Source organism: Balaenoptera ricei, chromosome 15 (assembly GCF_028023285.1).
Source record: "Balaenoptera ricei isolate mBalRic1 chromosome 15, mBalRic1.hap2, whole genome shotgun sequence".
Lineage (NCBI taxonomy): Eukaryota > Metazoa > Chordata > Mammalia > Artiodactyla > Balaenopteridae > Balaenoptera > Balaenoptera ricei.
The window spans coordinates 25,160,894-25,180,567 of record NC_082653.1 but is presented as its reverse complement, the minus strand read 5'-3'; the positions used below and the strand labels follow the sequence as shown (position 1 = coordinate 25,180,567).

General features: G+C 39.4%; 1 protein-coding gene across 7 annotated transcripts in view; it reads left to right on the top strand.

Annotated features, from left to right (window-relative positions):
* The first annotated feature begins 2,150 nt into the window (after positions 1-2,150).
* ASIP (agouti signaling protein) overlaps positions 2,151-19,674 on the top strand; it is a 100,839-nt gene continuing 83,315 nt past the window's right edge. Inside the window, exons 1-2 of one of the 7 annotated variants that reach the window (XM_059896458.1) lie at positions 2,151-2,232; positions 3,572-3,618. Coding sequence is in view for 1 of the 7 variants with exons in the window: in XM_059896453.1 (XP_059752436.1) it covers positions 3,076-3,159; positions 3,572-3,618 (131 nt within the window). In the remaining 6 variants the exon portion in view is untranslated. Of the gene's footprint in view, positions 2,233-2,954; positions 3,160-3,381; positions 3,619-19,674 lie in introns of those variants that run through there. The other 6 variants (XM_059896456.1, XM_059896454.1, XM_059896453.1 and 3 more) reach the window with 6 other exon arrangements.

Here is a 19,674-nt window from a genome sequence, read left to right as displayed (position 1 = left end):
TTTCCAAGGTGCTCCTGAGGTAGATAGAATCCATAAGCATTAAAACGAAATTCATGCTAATGACTCCTTCTAAAAGGATAAACTGCATGGTTCTAATGTGGAAGCCTGGATTTGGATCTGCTTTAGGACTTTAAATGCCAGGGCTTCTGTTAGTTCCAGTGGGTTCCTGTTCTTACTGCTACATGAGCGGGGATTGTTTAATGACACTAAACAAGTTTTGGGGAGGAGGTGCTGCATGCCTGGAACTGGGATAGCTCCGTGTCTTCTGCTTTGCAGACCAAGGCCAAGGCACTCAAGGAAAAATTGAATCCTAATTCTCACTGTCCACCTGCTGCCTCCCTGCTCCCCAACCCCAGCCCATCACTTCAGTGGCTTCCTCTAAAAGGCAGCATTAGTGGGGAAAGCTCTATGTCCACAAGTCTCCATGTCCATGCAGAAGAGTTTGGGGCAGCTGGCTTTGTTTTAGGGCCCAGGCTGACCCATAAATGGGAGGAACATTCCAGGTAACCTTTTACTATAAGAAAGGGGTAGAGCCTCAGTACCTCAGAGTTGAGAGCCTGCTCCATAAACCTCTCCCATAATCTGTTCACCCAGGGCAGATCTGCAATATGCTGGGTGGTGGAAGAAAAAGCAAAAGCAAAAAATAAAACAAAAACAAATAAACATAAGTTTTCCTAACTTTCTTCTGCAGGTATTTTCTTGGATGGGAAGGGAAATGAAAGATCTGATAGAGAGAATGGTTCTCCTTCTTGGCTACTGTGGAAAGTAAGTGTTTACAAGGTTGCGTGATCAGGGATTTAAGGGTGGGATTTTGTCTTAAGTTTCAAAAAGTTGCAAAGATGATACTGTGCCTGCCTCCCAGACCCCCTGACCTGCTCCACTATATGTTTAAGTCAAAACAGGGAGCAATCACCTGAAGCCCTTTGGCTCCAAACAGGACCCTCAATTCTAGCCATCAAAGACATGGTCCTCATTCTAGAAGCTCCAACCCTGCATTCGCAGGAAATTTAGAAAAGCTGGAGTTCAGCCTTTGCTCCTCTCCTGATGTTATTTCTCATTGCCCCTCAAGGGCTGTACACAGAATGCAAGGGACTGGCTATTTGGGTGAATTCAGTGAGGACATTGCCAGTTATAATTCATTCTTATCAGCCACAGAAACAGGATTAAGTATCAGACACATGTGCCAGAATGTGTTAGGCACTGATAGGTTGACAGGATTGTTTTGAAGCTTTTGACCAAAATTAATTATATTTTAATATGTTCTATATATTTTTGTATAGACTCTATCTTATTTAAGCATCACAATAATGCTAAACTTTGGAAAGGGAAAGTATGACTCTCACTATCATATATACAAACACAAAGAGATTAAATGACTTGCCCAAACTCATCTAGCTTTGTTGTTACTAGAGTCAAGACTAGAACACTGATTGCCTAACTTCCAGTTCAGTGCCTTTTCCGCCATTTCAACTTAAGAACAAATATCCTCCAAAAAGTTGCAGTAAATCAAGGTATTAGCAGTCACTGAAGCCCTTCCCTGGGCTCCCATTATAATTATGGAGTCTTCCTCTTTCAAGGCTGAGTCGTCGTTTGCCACAATGTGCTCCCCCAGATTCACACACAGTTCACGTGCACGGAACACCATCAGGCACTTTGCATATCATTATTTCAATTCATTCCCCAGTACCTCCATTGAGGATATTATTTACCCATGGTACTGATAAACTGAAGCTCAGAGAAAGCAGATACATTAGTTTAAAATCCTAGAGCTTGTAAGCTGCAGTCGGAGCAGAAACCAGGTCTTCTGATACTCTGATCCTCTTTCTTGATACCCAAGGACCCCAGAAACATTAGCCATAATAGGAATCAAACATAGATCTCCTCAAGACATGAGTAAGTTTGTGGACTTTACCTGCATGAGGCAGATTTTCGGGCTGGAATATCATGTAATACAGGAGAGAACCTTCAGTTTCTCCAGAAGTGGCAACTATCCTTCCCACTGGGTGTCCACACAGAAACACGGGAGCATGCTTACGTGGCACGTGCTGCCCCGCCTCCCCCTGCCAGGGGTTTGGTCACAGCTACAGCATCTTGACAGCATATTTAAACCAACTTGCAGTAACTGGCAACAAAGTATCATTCCCGGACAGGCTGCGGGTCCTTGAGCTTCTGCAGACTTTGGAAGAGGGAATCCTTAGCTGAAAAATTCAAGAACCAGGGGGTCCCAGAGAGGTAAGTAATAAATTCCATTCAGATGTTGGGACTGGTTTTTTCCTCTTTCTTTCTTTCTTTCTTTTTTTTTCAATCACATTCGAAGAGCAAACAAGTTCTTTTCACCTTATCAAGCAAGGTGAGAAGAACATTGCTTCCTTTATTCTTGAGTGGGTCTGCACCAAAGGATTGAGAGGGCTAACAGCATCTGAGTAATTAAGGGTGACATCTGAGTTATCTGAGAGCACTTTGCACATGTGACAGAATTATCCGAATAGGTAAATGGTGTTGCAAATACTTCAGCAAAATCCAATTACAGGCCTCTGAGTCCATTCTAATTTACGGCTCCCACACTGTTTACCTGCAGTATAGGCAGCGCATCCGTTTTGAAATTCTTCTAAGAAACCATGACTGTGCAAATTGGTCCAACAAATAGCTGAATGTACACATTGCTCCGTTAGAGAGGGAAAGGCAGACGTAGATATAAGTACTAAATTTTATCTCATGGCATCTGAGCAGCCTAGATGGCCTGACAGCTTTGTTGTGCTACAATATATGGGTAACAATTGGGTCATTAGGTAGCTCACAAAACTCCCCTCCAGCAGCCCAGGCTCTCCTGGGGTTAACTCTTGCTGTGGGGCTGGGATGAGGAAAAACAGACATTCCCAAGCTGCAGCTGCAGTTGACGTCTCCTTCACCCCACACCTGAGCTCCTGCTCCCTGGAAGAGAAACCTGAGTAAAGACAGCCATGGCAGCAGAGAAGGGTTCTTCTTGGCAGTGGCTGCTTCTGACTTCAGAGCTGTGGGCACTGAGCTAGAAAGCAGTACAGAGAGAGAGGACCAGGAACTAAATGACACCGGAAAATGGGAAACTCAGGGGAGAAAGGACCTGACTTTCTTCCCCTCAAAGACGTGTGCTTTGCAAGGTTCGTCTTTTCATCTGGACTGGTGAGTCTCAAAATTTTTAGTCCTTAGACTATTTGAGCAAAACAAGAGTGTCTCACCTATTTACTAGACTAAATAAACAAACCAGCAAACAAACAAACAAAAAACCACTTTTGAGCTGTTTTTGCTGAATCCCTGTGATTATTCGTAGCTCCCTTTAAACATGTTTGTTTTGATGCATTTAAGTTTTGATCGAAATCCACAGTGGAAAATATTGTTTCAAAGGGAAGAAAAACAAACCACCCAACATACTTCTGTGCCTTGCATACTGACCCAGCCCACAGAACGATTGGAAGAATCTTTGCCGACCCACCAGAGATCCCTGGATTCCACTTGGAGAACCATCGATCTAAAAAACGACATCTTGATTTCAGAACCCTTCTTTTGATCTGGAATTATCTATTATTGACCACAGAAAGCTGCTACTGACGATTACCGGAACAGTGCCCTGTACAGCGAGAGGTGAGCCCAGTGTGGGAAGAAGAAATCTCTTTCTCTTTCTCAGCGGATGTTTCGGTACAGTGCGATATCTATGCTTAGTATGATATCTATGAGCTCAATTTCTTCTTCTTCTCTTTTTCTTCCTCTTCTTTTTCCTTTCTCTCCCCCCCTTCCTCTTCCTCATTTTCTTCTACTTTGTTTGTTTCTTCTATAGTAAAAATTTCCCCAAGCCCTGGGTGCCTAAATGATTTTTGCCTGGTACATTCCACTAATTGAAGTTTCGTAATCACAGTTTCTTATTCGGGTGTGAATTTTCCTATATCTGAGCACCCAAATTATTGTAAACGCAGCTGGCCCCTGCCCATGCCTTGTGTACAGTTACCTGAGATAGTACCAGAGAAGAGAAGGCTGCAGGTTTGTGCCTTTCACTGCACCCAAATGCAGAGCTCTACTGAGATAAGTGTGGGAAAGGAGAACCTTCGTGGAGGGAGCAGCCATGTTGCAATGAACCGACAACACAGATAATATGAAGAACAAATCCAGGGAGAAATGGAACCATACGCTGGAAGCATGAAGTTACAATAGTTCCTTTGGTCAAACTGCTCTGAAAATGCAGGAAAAGACTCTCACTCGTGTTGAAGGTAGGGCATGTGTCTGCATCTGCTCTGCTTAAACCACAGGGATCTCATTAAGGATCGGGGCACTGACACTGATGGCTTCATTCTGGGCACAACCCTCAGCAGGATGGCCCCATGCAAAGGTAATTGCCAGGAATGGAGGGCTCATTATAGCCTTTTGATTTGGTCACCCAAACATCCTGTCAGACAGATGTAGAAAGGAGACCAATCTTTACCTCAAAAGAAGTAAATTGTGGGTTGAAGTGTTTGGTTTCAGTCTCTGTCAGGTTGAGGCTTTGAAAAACAGACCTGTGGGTCTAGGAAACCACATACCGGATTCAATTGCTTTGGAGTCCTGAGAATATTCAAGGATATAAGGAAATATATAACCCAATTCAAGACAATTATTTTAATTGGCGGTTTTACTGTCTAGTGCAGTAACCCTCATTTTGTGTAAGTGGCTCGGGGTTGGAATGCAATCTGGGAAAGGGCTGTTTCTGGTTCTTCAAGTCAGTCTGAAGGAATATCAAAAGTTAAAATAACATAAAACTTGCCATCTTTCGGCTACACCATGAATCTTTCTCTCTTCCGAGCACTTCTACATATGGGTAAGCGTTCTAGCAAAGATGCAGTTACAATCCAGCATGGGGAAGCAAAGGAGCCCAAGTGTTCAAAGTTGGACATAAGAGCCAGGACACTAGTCAAAAAGAGAGAAGAGCTATTATAGAAGAGAAATAGAAAATAGAAACCAAAAAGATCAGATGTCGGTGTGTGTGTTGGGGTTGGGGGGATGGTGGTTGGTAGCAGAGGGTCATCTTTGATTGACATAAGAAAGAATATAGTTCAGGGAGAATGTGCACAAAGAAATAGATCGTGGCTTGAGAAAAAACTGACTTCAGTTGGGTAGGGAACATTTATTCAGATTTTGGAGAGAAAATTGGAAAGAACTGTAAAGCTAAAGTCTGTATCCAATTTGAATACCTATGCAGCTGGGTCTGGGGGCCAAAGTAGTCCTTAGAGCCCCTAGAGGTCTGCATTTTGCTCAAAAGGCAGCTCTCTTGAGGAAAAAGAAGAAGAATGGGGGCATTGCAGCGGGGGAGAGGTCCATAAGCCCTTCTGATGGCCCCCACACAGGTAGGACACAGCCATGAATTGCCTGCTAGACAGCCACCAGTTCTGTCTCCATCCGTTCCCGAAACCCGTGCTTACAGATTCTTTCTTTATATTCAGGTGTTTTTAAGAAGAATCAGCTTGGAGCAAAAGTACTAAATTCAAAACATTCTAAACCACAATTTAAATCTTATTTAAAAGATGAAAAGATGAGAAGTGTGACTCTTTTCATTTGTTTAGAAATAGTCACTGCACACAGTATCCCATCCAGTATGTGTTTCACTCTTTCCTTGGTTTGTTCTGCTCTCAAGTGCCATCAGGCCTCATTCAATACACTCAGTAACTGGACTTTTAGAAGGGGGAAAAGTGGTTATTTAAAATTGCCTCCTTATGTCCTGTGGTTGCACCCTTTGACATTTGCTTCCAGAGAAGTGTATACAGTGATGACTGACTAGGTATCTGCTTTAAGTTAGTTCAACTGTGAAATAAATTAGGAGGCCATCCCCATCCTTAGCATCACTGTAAGTTAGGGACACAGAGATAAATTCACTGGACCCTAGTGAAGGCATACACGGATTGGAGCTTCGGTGTGGTCAGGTGACCTGATTCACAGGAGCAGCAGGCCTTGGTGCACAAAGCTCAGGAATAGGAATTAGGAGACCAGTTTCTAGTACTGTATCTACTTCTAACAGCCTGTGAGGCCTTAATCTAGTCATTGACCCGCTCAGGGCAGCCATCTTCCCGTGCATCAAATGGGAAGACAAAGACTAGCTTCCCCTACTTGTGGATAAGATGACAGCTGAAAGTATCTGCCTTAGCTAGGGGAGAGGGAGTGGGGTCAGAGAGAGACAGTTGTGACAGCTGACTTTGTCACTTGATTGCTTAATTTTTAAAATCTTGATCTCCCTCTTCACTGGGATCCTGAATAGTCTGGACACACTTTTATTTTCTTTTAAGTAAAGTTGTTATTGAAAGTTTTTCTGTTTCTATTAGACAAAAAAGCCTTCAGCTTGATGAATTTTCACCACATAAACACACCCAGGAAACCTAAACCTAGATCTAGAAATAGGACATTACCAGTACCCAGAACCCCCTCATGCCCTCTTTAAGTCCCTTTCTTCCCAAGGGCAACCACTAACCTGACTTCTAACACCATAATTAAGTTTTGCCTGTTTGAGGTTTTATGTATGTGTGTATATACTTTGATGTGTGACTTTTTTTTGCTTAATATTACGTTTGTAAGATTCAGTTATGTTATTGCATGTAGTAATATTTTGGGGTTTTTTGGGGGTTTTTTGGTTTTATTTTGTTTGTTTGTTTGTTTGTTTTGTTGTTGTTGTTTGGCCACACCACGCGGCTTGTGGGATCTTAGTTCCCCGACCAGTGATCGAACTCTTTGCCCCCTGCAGTGGAAGGGTGGAGTGCTAACCACTGGACTGCCAGGGAATTCCTACATGTAGTAATATTTTATTTTCATTGCTCTATAGTATCTCATGAATTTATATACCACAATTTATTTATCCATTACCTTATTGATGGACATTTGGGTTGTTTCCAGTTGGGGACTATTATGAACAGTTCTATTAGGAACATTTATGAACAGTTTTTTGCTGAACATATGAATGCATTTCTATTGGATATATCTAGAAATGGAATTGCTGAATTATAGGACGTGTGAGTTCTGCTTTAAGAGATACTGCCAGTTTTCCAAATTAGTTGCATCATTTTACACTCCTACCAGCCATGTCTGAGATTTCTGTTTTTTTCTACATCCTCATCAACACTTGGTGTTGTCTGTCTTTTACATCTAGCCATTTTGGTGGGAGAGTAGTGGAATGCTTTTTTATTTTAATTTATATTTCCTTGATGACTAATGAAGTTGAGCACCTTTTAATATATTTATTGGCCATTTGGATACACTGTTTTGTGAAATAACTTTCAGGTCTTGAACCTATTCTTCTGTCGGGTTGTCTGACATTTTTATTGGTCTATAAGTGTTCTTTAAATATTATGGACATTGTTGTGTACATGTTGCAAATATCATTTCCCACAATGCTGTCAAATCATATTGGAGCCTGAGGCAAAGGAAAATTCAGAAATACTGATACCTATCTTTATTTAAAATTATGGCATTTTGCTCATCATGGATTTTTAAAAATTAACTCTGCTTTTTCAAAATATTGCATAACGTCTTATTTGTTTTGATTACTGAGGGGTTTTTTTGGTGCCCCTTTAAAAATTGTGTCCAAGCTTAACACCTCACTTGCCTCACCCTAAATCTGTCTCTTATTCCATTCTGTGGCTTCCATTATAGTCTTTATAGTGTTATTTGTTGAAAAGGAGTTCCTAATTTAAATTTAAATTTAAATTAATTGAATTGAATTTTTCAAGCTTTTCTTTTACGGTTAGCATCTTTTTAAAAAATTCTGTTTAAGAAATTTTTTCCTACTTAAGTCATAAAGATATTCTCCTATAATTTCTTTTAGAATAGTGCTATCCAATAGAACTTTCTGCAATGATAGAACTATTCTCTATCTGTGCTGTTCAATATGACAGCCAATATGATGCAGCTGTTGAGCGCTTGAAATGTAGCCAGTATGTCTGTTGCACTGAATTTTAAATTTTATTTCCTTTAATTAATTTAATTAAATATAGCTAGTGGCAATGTAGTCTGACAACGTTGTCCACCTGGAATTGATTTTAGGATATGCTATAAGGTCATGTCTCCTTTTTTTCTTCCATATGGATATCCAGTTGACCCAGGATCATGTACTGAAAAGACCATTAATTCCTTTTATAATTTACCAATGTTCTATATGTGAATCTGGTTCTGGGATGTCCATTTTTTTCTATTTATCTATTAGTTCGTCTTTGTGCCAATTCCATGCTGTGTCAAATACTGTAGCTACGAAATGATCACCATGATAGGTCTAATAACCATCTGTCACCGTACAAAGATATTACAGTATTACTGACTATATTTCTTATGCTGTATATTACATCTTGTGACTTATTTATTTTATAACTGGAAGTTTGTCCCTCTTAATCTCTTTCACCTATTTCATCCAACTCCCTACAGCTGTCCCCTCTGGCAATCAGTTTGTTCTCTGTTCTCTGATACAGTTTGTTCTCTGTATCTATGTCTATTTCTGTTTTGTTTTGTTTGTTTTGTTTTTTTAGATTGCACACATAAGTGAAAACATATGGTATTTGTCTGTCCAACTTATTTCACTTAGCATAAGTTGTGGCATGTTGTGGCAAATGGCAAGATTTCATTCTTGTTTATAGTTGATGATATTCCATTGTGTATATATACCACATATTCTTTATCCATTCATATATCAGTGGATATTTAGATTGCTTCCACAGCTTGGCTGTCGTAAATAATGCTGCAATGAACATTATTGTTCACTGAACATATATTGTTCATATATGTTTTAAATTAGTGGGTTCATTTCCTTTTGTTTTCCACCCAGAAATGGAATTGCTAGATCATATGGTAGTTCTATTTTTAATTTTTTGAGGAACCTCCATACTATTTCCCATGGTGGCTGTACCAATTTATATTCACACTAACAGTCCACAAAGGTTCAGTTTTCTCCACATCCTCACCAATCATTGTTATCTGTTGTCTTCTTTTGTTTTATTTTTTCTTAACATCTTTATTGGAGATAATTGCTTTACAATGTTGTGTTAGTTTCTTCTGTATAACAAAGTGAATCAGCTAAATGTATACATATATCCCCATATCCCCTTCCTCTTGCATCTCCCTCCCACCCTCTCTATCCCACCCCTCTAGGTGGTCACAGAGCACCGAGCTGATCTCCTGGTGCTATGCAGCTTCTTACCACTAGCTATTTTACATTTGGTAGTGTATATATATCAATGCTACTCTCTCACTTTGTCCCAGTTTACTCTTCCCCCTCCCCATGTCCTCAAGTCCATTCTCTAGGTCTGCGTCTTTATTCCTGTCCTACCACTAGGTTCATCAGAAACATTTTTTTTTTAGATTCCATATATATGTGTTAGCATACGGTATTTGTTTTTCTCCTTCTGATTTACTTCACTCTGTATGACAGACTCTAGGTCCATCCACCTCACTACAAATAGTTCAATTTCGTTTCTTTTTATGGCTGAGTAATACTCCATTGTATATATGTGACACATCTTCTTTATCCATTCATCTGTCAATGGACACTTAGGTTGCTTCCATGTCCTGACTCTTGTAAACAGTGCTGCACTAACCACTGTGGTACATGTCTCTTTTTGAATTATGGTTTTCTCAGAGTATATGCCCATATGGTAGTTCTATTTTTAGTTTTTTAAGGAACCTCCATACTGTTCTCCATAGTGGCTGTATCAATTTACATTCCCACCAACAGTGCAAGAGGGTTCCCTTTTCTTCACAACCTCTCCAGCATTTATTGTTTGTAGATTTTTTGATGATGGCCATTCTGACTGCTGTGAGGTGATACCTCATTGTAGTTTTGATTTGCATTTCTCTAATGATTAGTGATGTTGAGCATCCTTTCAGGTCTTTGTTGGCAATCTGTATATCTTCTTTGGAGAAATGTGTATTTAGGTCTTCCACCCATTTTTCGATTGGGTTGTTTGTTTTTTTGATATTGAGCTGCATGAGCTGCTTGTATATTTTGGAGATTAATCCTTTGTCAGTTGCTTTGTTTGCAAATATTTTCTCCCATTCTGAGGGTTGTCTTTTCCTCTTGTTTATGGTTTCCTTTGATCTGCAAAAGGTTTTAAGTTTCATTAGATCCCATTTGTTTATTTTTGTTTTTATTTCCATTTCTCTAGGAGGTGGGTCAAAAAGGATCTTGCTGTGATTTATGTCAGAGAGTGTTCTGCCTATGTTTTCCTCTAAGAGTTTGATAGTGTCTGACCTTACATTTAGGTCTCTAATCCATTTTGAGTTTATTTTTGTATGCAGTGTTAGGAAGTGTTCTAATTTCATTCTTTTACATGTAGCTGTCCAATTTTCCCAGCACCACTTATTGAAGAGGCTGTCTTTTCTCCATTGTATATTCTTGCCTCCTTTATCAAAGATAAGCTGACCATATGTGCATGGGTTTATCTCTGGGCTTTCTATCCTGTTCCATTGATCTATATTTCTATTTTTGTGCCAGTACCATACTGTCTTGATTACTGTAGCTTTGTAGTAGAGTCTAAAGTCAGGGAGCCTGATTCCTCCAGCTCCGTTTTTCTTTGTCAAGATTGCTTTGCCTTTTCGGGGTCTTTTGTGTTTCCATACAAATTGTGAAATTTTTTTGTTCTAATTCTGTGAAAAATGCCAGTGGTAGTTTGATAGGGATTGCATTGAATCTGTAGATTGCTTTGGGTGTATAGTCATTTTCACAATGTTGATTCTTCCAATCCAAGAACATGGTATATCTCTCCATCTGTGTGTATCATCTTTAATTTCTTTCATCAGTGTCTTATAGTTTTCTGTATACAGGTCTTTTGTCTCCTTAGGTAGGTTTATTCCTAGGTATTTTATTCTTTTTGTTGCAGTGGTAAATGGGAGTGTTTCCTTAATTTCTCTCTCAGATTTTTCATCATTAGTGTATAGGAATGCAAGAGATTTCTGTGCATTAATTTTGTATCCTGCTACTTTACCACATTCATTGATTAGCTCTAGTAGTTTTCTGGTAGCATCTTTAGGATTCTCTATGTATAGTATCATGTCCTCTGCAAAGAGTGACAGCTTTACTTCTTCTTTTCCAATTTGGATTCCTTTTATTTCTTTTCCTTCTCTGATTGCCGTGGCTAAAACTTCCAAAACTATGTTGAATAATAGTGGTGAGAGTGGGCAACCTTGTCTTGTTCCTGATCTTAGAGGAAATGGTTTCAGTTTTTCACTATTGAGAACGATGTTGGCTGTGGGTTTGTCATATATGGCCTTTATTATGTTGAGGTAGGTTCCCTCTTTGCCTACTTTCTGGAGAGTTTTTATCATAAATGGGTGTTGAATTTTGTTGAAAGCTTTTTCTGCATCTATTGAGATTGTCATATGGTTTTTATCCTTCAGTTTGTTAATATGGTGTATCACATTGATTGATTTGTGTATATTGAAGAATCCTTGCATTCCTGGGATAAACCCCACTTGATCATGGTGTATGGTCCTTTTAATGTGCTGTTGGATTCTGTTTGCTAGTATTTTATTGAGGATTTTTGCATCTATGTCCATCAGTGATATTGGCTTGTAATTTTCTTTTTTTGTGACATCTTTATCTGGTTTTGGTATCAGGGTGATGGTGGCCTCGTAGAATGAGTTTGGGAGTGTTCCTCCCTCTGCTATATTTTGGAAGAGTTTGAGAAGGATAGGTGTTAGCTGTTCTCTAAATGTTTGATAGAATTCGCCTGTGAAGCCATCTGGTCCTGGGCTTTTGTTTGTTGGAAGATTTTAATCACAGTTTCAATTTCAGTGCTTGTGATTGATCTCTTTATATTTTCTATTTCTTCCTTGTTCAGTCTCGGTTGTGCTTTTCTAAGAATTTGTCCATTTCTTCCAGGTTGTCCATTTTATTGGCATGTAGTTGCTTGCAGTAATCTCTCATGATCCTTTTATTTCTGCAGTGTCAGTTGTTACTTCCTTTTCTTTTCTAATTCTGTTGATTTGAGTCTTCTCCCTTTTTTTCTTGAGGAGTCTGGCTAATGGTTTATCAATTTGTTTATCTTCTCAAAGCACCACCTTTTAGTTTTATTGATCTTTGCTATTGCTTCCTTCATTTCTTTTTCACTTCTTTCTGATCTGATTTTTATAATTTCTTTCCTTCTGCTAACTTTGGGGTTTTTTGGTTCTTCTTTCTCTAATTGTTTTAGCTGTAAGGTTAGGCTGTTTATTTGAGATTTTTCCTGTTTCTTGAGGTAGGCTTGTATAGCTATAAACTTCCCTCTTAGAACTGCTTTTGCTGCATTCCATAGGTTTTGGGTCGTCGTTTTTTCTTTGTCATTTGTTTCTAGGTATTTTTTGATTTCCTTTTTGATTTCTTCAGTGATCTCTTGTTATTTAGTAGTGTATTGTTTAGCCTCCATGTGTTTGTATTTTTTACAGTTTTTTCTCCTGTAATTGATATCTAGTCTCATAGCGTTGTGGTTGGAAAAGATACTTCATACAATTTCAGTTTTCTTAAATTTACCAAGGCTTGATTTGTGACCCACGATATGATCTATCCTGGAGAATGTTCCATGAGCACTTGAGAAAAATGTGTATTCTGTTGTTTTTGGATGGAATGTCCTATAAATATCAATGAAGTCCATCTTGTCTAATGTGTCATTTAAGGTTTGTGTTTCCTTATTTATTTTCATTTTGGATGATCTGTCCGTTGGTGAAAGTGGGGTGTTAAAGTCCCCTACTATTATTGTGTTACTGTCGATTTCCCCTTTTATGGCTGTTAGCATTTGCCTTATGTATTGAGGTGCTCCTATGTTGGGTGCCTAAATATTTACAATTGTTATATCTTCTTCTTGGATTGATCCCTTGATCATTATGTAGTGTCCTTCTTTGTCTCTTATAATAGCCTTTATTTTAAAGTCTATTTTGTCTGATATGAGAATTGCTACTCCAGCTTTCTTTTGATTTCCATTTGCATGGAATATCTTTTTCCATCCCCTCACTTTCAGTCTCTATGTGTCCCTAGGTCTGAAGTGGATCTCTTGTAGGCAACATATATACAGGTCTTACTTTTGTATCCATTCAGCCAGTCTATGTCTTTTGGTTGGAGCATTTAATCCATTTACATTTAGGTAATTATTGATATGTGTGTTCTTATTACCATTTTGGGTTTGTTTTTGTAGGTCTTTTCTTTCTCTTGTGTTTCTGCCTAGAGAAGTTCCTTTAGTATTTGTTGTAAAGCTGGTTTGGTGGTGCTGAATTCTCTTAACTTTTTCTTGTCTGTAAAGGTTTTAATTTCTCTGTCAAATCTGAATGAGATCCTTGCTGAGTAGAGTAATCTTGGTTGTAAGTTCTTCCCTTTCATCACTTTAAATATGTCCTGCCACTCCCTTCTGGCTTGCAGAGTTTCTGCTGAAAGATCAGCTGTTATCCTTATGGGGATTCCCTTGTATGTTATTTGTTGCTTTTCCCTTGCTGCTTTTAATACTTTTTCTTTGTATTTAATTTTTGATAGTTTGATTAATGTGTGTCTTGGCGTGCTTCTCCTTGGATTTATCCTGTATGGTACTCTCTGCGCTTCCTGGACTTGATTGACTATTTCCTTTCCCATGTTAGGAAAGTTTTCAACTATAATCCCCTCAAATATTTTCTCAGACCCTTTCTTTTTCTCTTCTTCTCCTGGGACCCGTATAATTCGAGTGTTGGTGCATTTAATGTTGTCCCAGAGGTCTCCGAGACTATCCTCAATTCTTTTCATTCTTTTTTCTTTATTCTGCTCTGCAGCAGTTATTTCCACTATTTTATCTTCCAGGTCACTTATCCGTTCTTCTGCCTCAGTTATTCTGCTATTGATTCCTTCTAGAGAATTTTTAATTTCATTTATTGTTTTGTTCATCATTGTTTGTTTGCTCTTTAGTTCTTCTAGGTCCTTGTTAAACGTTTCTTGTGTTTTCTCCATTCTATTTCCAAGATTTTGGATCATCTTTACTATTATTACTCCGAATTCTTTTTCAGGTAGGCTGCCTATTTCCTCTTCATTTGTTTGGTCTGGTGGGTTTTTACCTTGCTCCTTCATCTGCTGAATATTTCTCTGTTGTCTCATTTTGTTTAACTTACTGTGTTTGGGGTCTCCTTTTTGCAGGCTGCAGGTTTGCCATTCCCGTTGTTTTTGGTGTCTGCCCCCAGTGGGTGAGGTTGGTCCAGTGAGTTGTGTAGGCTTCTTGGTGGAGGGGACTGGTGCCTGTGTTCTAGTGGGTGGGGCTGGATTTTGTCTTTTTGGTGGGCAGGGACACGTCTGGTGATGTGTTTTGGGGTGTCTGTGAATGTAGTATGATTTTAGGCAGCCTCTCTGCTAATTGGTGGGGTCGTGCTCCTGTCTTGCTAGTTGAGTGGCATTGGGCGTCCAGCACTGGAGATTGCTGGACGTTGGGTGGAGCTGGGTCTTAGCGTTGGGATAGAGATCTCTGGGAGAGCTCTCACAGAGTGATATTATGTGGGGCCGGGAAGTCTCTGGTGGTCCAATGTCCTGAACTCAGCTCTCCCACCTCAGGCCTGACACTAGCTGGAGCACCAAGACCCTGTCAGCCACACGGCTCAGAAGGAAAGGGAGAAAAAAAAGAAAGAAAAGAAATTATTAAAATAAAAAATAATAATAAAAGAAGAGAGCAACCAAACCAATAAACAAATCCACCAATGATAACAAGTGCTAAAAACTATATTAAGATAAACATAAAAGTCAGAAACAAATCAGTCATAGACAGCAGACCCCAAGACAACAGTTGCTCCCAAAGTCCACCACCTCAGTTTTGCAGTGATTCATTGTCTATTCAGGTATTCCACAAATGCAGGGTACATCAAGTTGATTGTGGGGATTTTATCTGCAGCTCCTGAGGCTGCATGGAGAAATTTCCCTTTCTCTTCTTTGTTCACACAGCTCCTGGGGTTCAGCTTTGGTTTTGGCCCCACCTCTGTGTGTAGATCACCTTCAGGCATCTGTTCCCACCCAGACAGGACAGGGTTAAAGGAGCAGCTGACTAGGGGGCTCTGGCTCACTCAGGCCAGGGAGAGGGAGGGGTACAGTAGTTATAATTGGAATGCAGGGCAAGCCTGCAGTGGCAGAGGCCAGCGTGATGTTGCAACAACCTAAGGTGCACCGTGTGTTCTCCCGGGGAACTTGTCCCTGGATCACGGGACCCTGGCAGTGTTGTGCTGCACAGGCTCCTGGTGAGGTGTGGATAGTGACCTGTGCTTGCACGCAGGATTCTTGGTGGCTGCAGCAGCAGCATTAGCATTTCATGCCCATCTCTGGGGTCCAAGCTGATAACCATGGCTTGCGCCCGTCTCTGGAGCTCGTTTAGGCGGTGCTCTGCCTTCTGTGGGCAGACAGGGAAGGAATCCCCTCTCCCCGTGCACCCCAAAACAATGGTCGTTTGCCTCTTAGGCAGGTCCAGACGTTTTCCCGGACTCTCTCCCAGCTAGCTGTGGCGCACTAGCCCCCTTCAGGCTGTGTTCACACGACCAATCCCAGTCCTCTCCCTGAGATATGACCTCTGAAGCCCGAGCCTCAGCTCCTAGCCCCCAGCCGCCCCGGCAGGTGAGCAGATAAGCCTCTCAGGCTGGTGAGTGCTGGTCCACACCAATCCTCTGTGGGGGAATCTCTTCGCTTTGCCCTCTGCACCTCTGTTGCTGTGCTCTCGTCTGTGGCTCCGAAGCTTCCCCTCCCGCCCACGCCCCGTCTCCGCCAGTGAAGGGTCTTCCTAGTGTGTGAAAACTTTTCCTTCTTCACAGCTCCCTCCCAGAGGTGCAGGTCCCACCCCTATTCTTTTGTCTCTGTTTTTTCTTTTTTCTTTTGCCCTACCCAAGTACATGGGGACTTTCTTGCCTTTTGTGAAGTCTGATGTCTTCTGCCAGCGTTCAGTAGGTGTTCTGTAGGAGTTGTTCCACATGTAGATGTATTTTTGATGTATTTGTGGGGAGGAAAGTGATCTCCACGTCTTACTCCTCCATCATCTTGAAGGTCCCCCCTGTTGTCTTTTTGATGATAGTGATTCTGACATGTGGGAGGTATTTCATCACGGTTTTGATTTCCATTTCCTTGATGATTAGTGATGTTGAGCATCTTTTCATGTATCTGCTGGCCATCTGTATGTCTTCTTTGGAAAAATGTCTATTCAGGTCCTCTGACCATATTTTAATTGGGTTTTTTTTTTCCAGTGGTATGAGTCTTCTGTATATTTTGAATATTAACCCCTTATCAGATATACTGTTTGCAAATATCTTCTCCCATTCAGTTGGCTGCCTTTTTGCTTTGTTGATAGTTTCCTTTGCAGTGCAAAAGCTTATTAGTTTGATGTAGTCTCATTTGTTTATTTTTGCTTTTGTTCTCCTTGCCTGAGGAAACAGATCCAAGAAAAGTATTGCTAAGACCAGTGTCAAAGAGTTCACTACCTGTGTTTTCTTCTAGGAGTTTTATGATTTCAGGTAAGTCTTTAATCCATTTTCAATTTATTTTTGTATATGGTGTAAGAAAATGGTCCAGTTTGATTCTTTTGCATGTAGCTGTCCAGTTTTCCAACACCATTTATTGAAGAAGCTGTCTTTTCCCCATTATATATTCTTGCCTCCTTTGTCATAGATTAATTGACCATATAAGTGTGGATTTATTTCTGGGCTCTCTATTCTGTACCATTGATATATGTGTCTGTTTTTGTGCCAGTACCATAGTGTTTTGATTGCTATAGCTTTGTAGTATAGTCTGAAATCAGGGCCCTTGATACCTCCAGATTTGTTCTTTTTTCTCAGATTGCTTTGGCTATTCAGGATCTTTCGTGGTTCATACAAATTTTAGAATTATTTGTTCTAGTTCTATGAAAAATGCCATTGGTAGTTTGATAGGGATTGCATTGAATCTGTAGATCACTTTGGGTAGTATGGATATTTTAACAATTAATTCTTCAAATTCATGAGCATGGTGTATCTTTCCATTAATTTGTGTTGTCTTCAATTTCCTCTCTCAATGTCTTATAGATTTCAGAATACAGGTCTTTCACCTGCTTGGTTAAATTTATTCCTAAGTATTTTATTCTTTTTGATGAAACTATAAATGGGATTGTTTTCTTAATTTCTCTTTCTGTTAGATAGTTATTAGTGTGTAGAAACTCAAGAGATCTCTGTGTATTAATTTTGTATCCTGCAACTTTACTGAATTTATTTATTAGTTCTAGTAATTTTTGGTGGAGTCTTTAGGGTTTCCTATATATAGTATCGTGTCATCTGCAAACAGTGACAGTTTTACTTCTTCCTTTCAAATTTGGATGTCCTTTATTCCTTATTCTTGTCTGATTGCTGTGGCTAGAACTTCCATTAGTATGGTTGAATAAAAGTGACAAGAGTGGGCATCTTTGTCTTGTTCCTGATCTTAGAGGAAACGATTTCTGCTTTTCACCATTGAGTATCATGGTAGCTATGGGTTTGTCATATATGGCCTTTATTATGTTGAGGTATGTTCCCTTTATATCCACTTTGTTGAGAATTTTTATAATATATGGATGTTGAATTTTGTCAGAAGTTTTTCTCCATTTTTAAGAAGATCATATGATTTTTATCTTTTGTTTTGTTAATGTGGTATCACATTGATTGATTTGCAGATATCAAACCATCCTTGCTCTTCTGGGATAAATTCCACTAGATAATGGTGTATGATCCTTTTAATGTATTGTTGAATTCAGTTTTCCTGCATTTTGTTGAGGTTTTTTGCACCTATATTCATCAGGGATATGGCCTGTAATTTCCCTTTTTTGTGATGTTTTGTCTGGTTTTGGTATCAGGGTAATGCTGGCCTCATAGGATGAGTTTAGCAGCATTCCTTCCTCATCAATTTTGGAATAGTTTGAGAAAGATAGGTATTAACTCTTCTTTAAATACTTGGTAGAATTCACCTGTGAAGCTGTGTGTTAGTTTGTTGGAAGTTTTTTGATTACTGAATCAATTTAATTGCTAGTAATGTCTGTTCAGATTTTCTATTTCTTCTGATTCAATCTTGGAAAGATATGTTTCTAGGAATTTATCCATTACTTCTAGGTTGTCCAATTTGTTGTCATATAATTGTTCGTAGTAATCTCTTATGATCCTTTGTATTTCTGTGATGTCAGTTGTAAATTATCCTTTCATTTCTGATTTATTTATTTATTTGAGCCCATTCTCTTTTTTTTTCTTGATGATTCTGGCGAAAGATTTATCAATTTTGTTTAACTTTTCAAAGAACTAGCTCTTAGTCTCATTAATCTTTTCTAGTTTTTGCCTCTATTTCATTTATTTCCACTATGATCTTTCTTATTTCCTTCCTTCTACTAACTTTGGTGGGGGGGTTGTTCTTTTTATTGTTCTTTTAGGTGTAAGGTTAGATTGTTTATTTGAGATTTTTCTTGTTTCCTGACATGGGCATGTATCACTATAAACTTCCCACTTAGAACTGCCTTTGCTGTGTTCCATAGATTTTGCAGTATTGTGTTTCCATTATTATTTGTCTCCAGCATTTTAGTTCTCTTTGATTTCTTCAGTGATCCATTGGTTGTTTAGTACCATGTTGTTTAGACTCCATGTGTTTGTGTTTCTTCTAGTTTTTTTCTTGTAGTTGATTTATAGTCACATACTGTTGTGGTCAGAAATGATGGTTGATAGGATTTCAGTCTTCCTTAATTTATTGAGACTTGTTTTGTGCCCTAACGTGTGATCTATCCTGGAGTATGTTTCATGTGCATTTGAAAAGAATGTGTGTTCTGCAGTTTTTGGATGGAATATTCTTTATATATCTACTAAGTTCATTGGTCTAAAGTGTAGTTTAAGGCCAATGTTTCCTTACTGTTTTTCTTTCTGGTTGATCTATCCACTGATGTAAGTGGGGTGTTAAAGTCCCCTACCATGGGCTTCCCTGGTGGCGCAGTGGTTGAGAATCTGCCTGCTAATGCAGGGGACACGGGTATGAGCCCTGGTCTGGGAAGATCCCACATGCCGCGGAGCAACTAGGCCCGTGAGCCACAACTACTGAGCCTGCGCGTCTGGAGCCTGTGCTCTGCAACAAGAGAGGCCCCCGCACACCGCAATGAAGAGTGGCCCCCACTTGCCACAACTAGAGAAAGCCCTCGCACAGAAACGAAGACCCAACACAGCCAAAAATTAACTAATTAATTAATTAAAATTAAAAAAAAAAAGTCCCCTACCATTTTTGAATTCCTGTCAATTCTTTCCTTTATGTCTGCTAATATTTGCTTTATGTATTTAGATGCTCCTATGTTGGTGCATATATATTTATAAGTATTATATCTTCTTTTTGGAGTGATCCCATTATCATTATGTAACGCCCTTCTTTATCTCTTGTTACAGTCTTTGTTTTAAAGTCTATTTTGCCTCTTATAAATATTGCTACCCAAGCTTTCTTTTTTGTTTCCATTTGCATGGAATATATTTTTCTGTCCCCTCACTTTTAGTGTGTGTGTCTTTAGGTCTGAAGTGAGTCTCTTCTAGGCAGCATATATGTGGGGGTTGTTTTTTAATCCATTCAGCCACCCTGTGTCTTTTGATTGGAATGTATAGTCCATTTACATTTAAAGTAATTATTGATAGGTATATACTTATTGCCATTTTGTTAATTGTTTTCTGGTAATTTTTATTGATCTCTATTCCTTTCTTTTTCTCTTGCTCTCTCCCCTTGTGATTTGATTC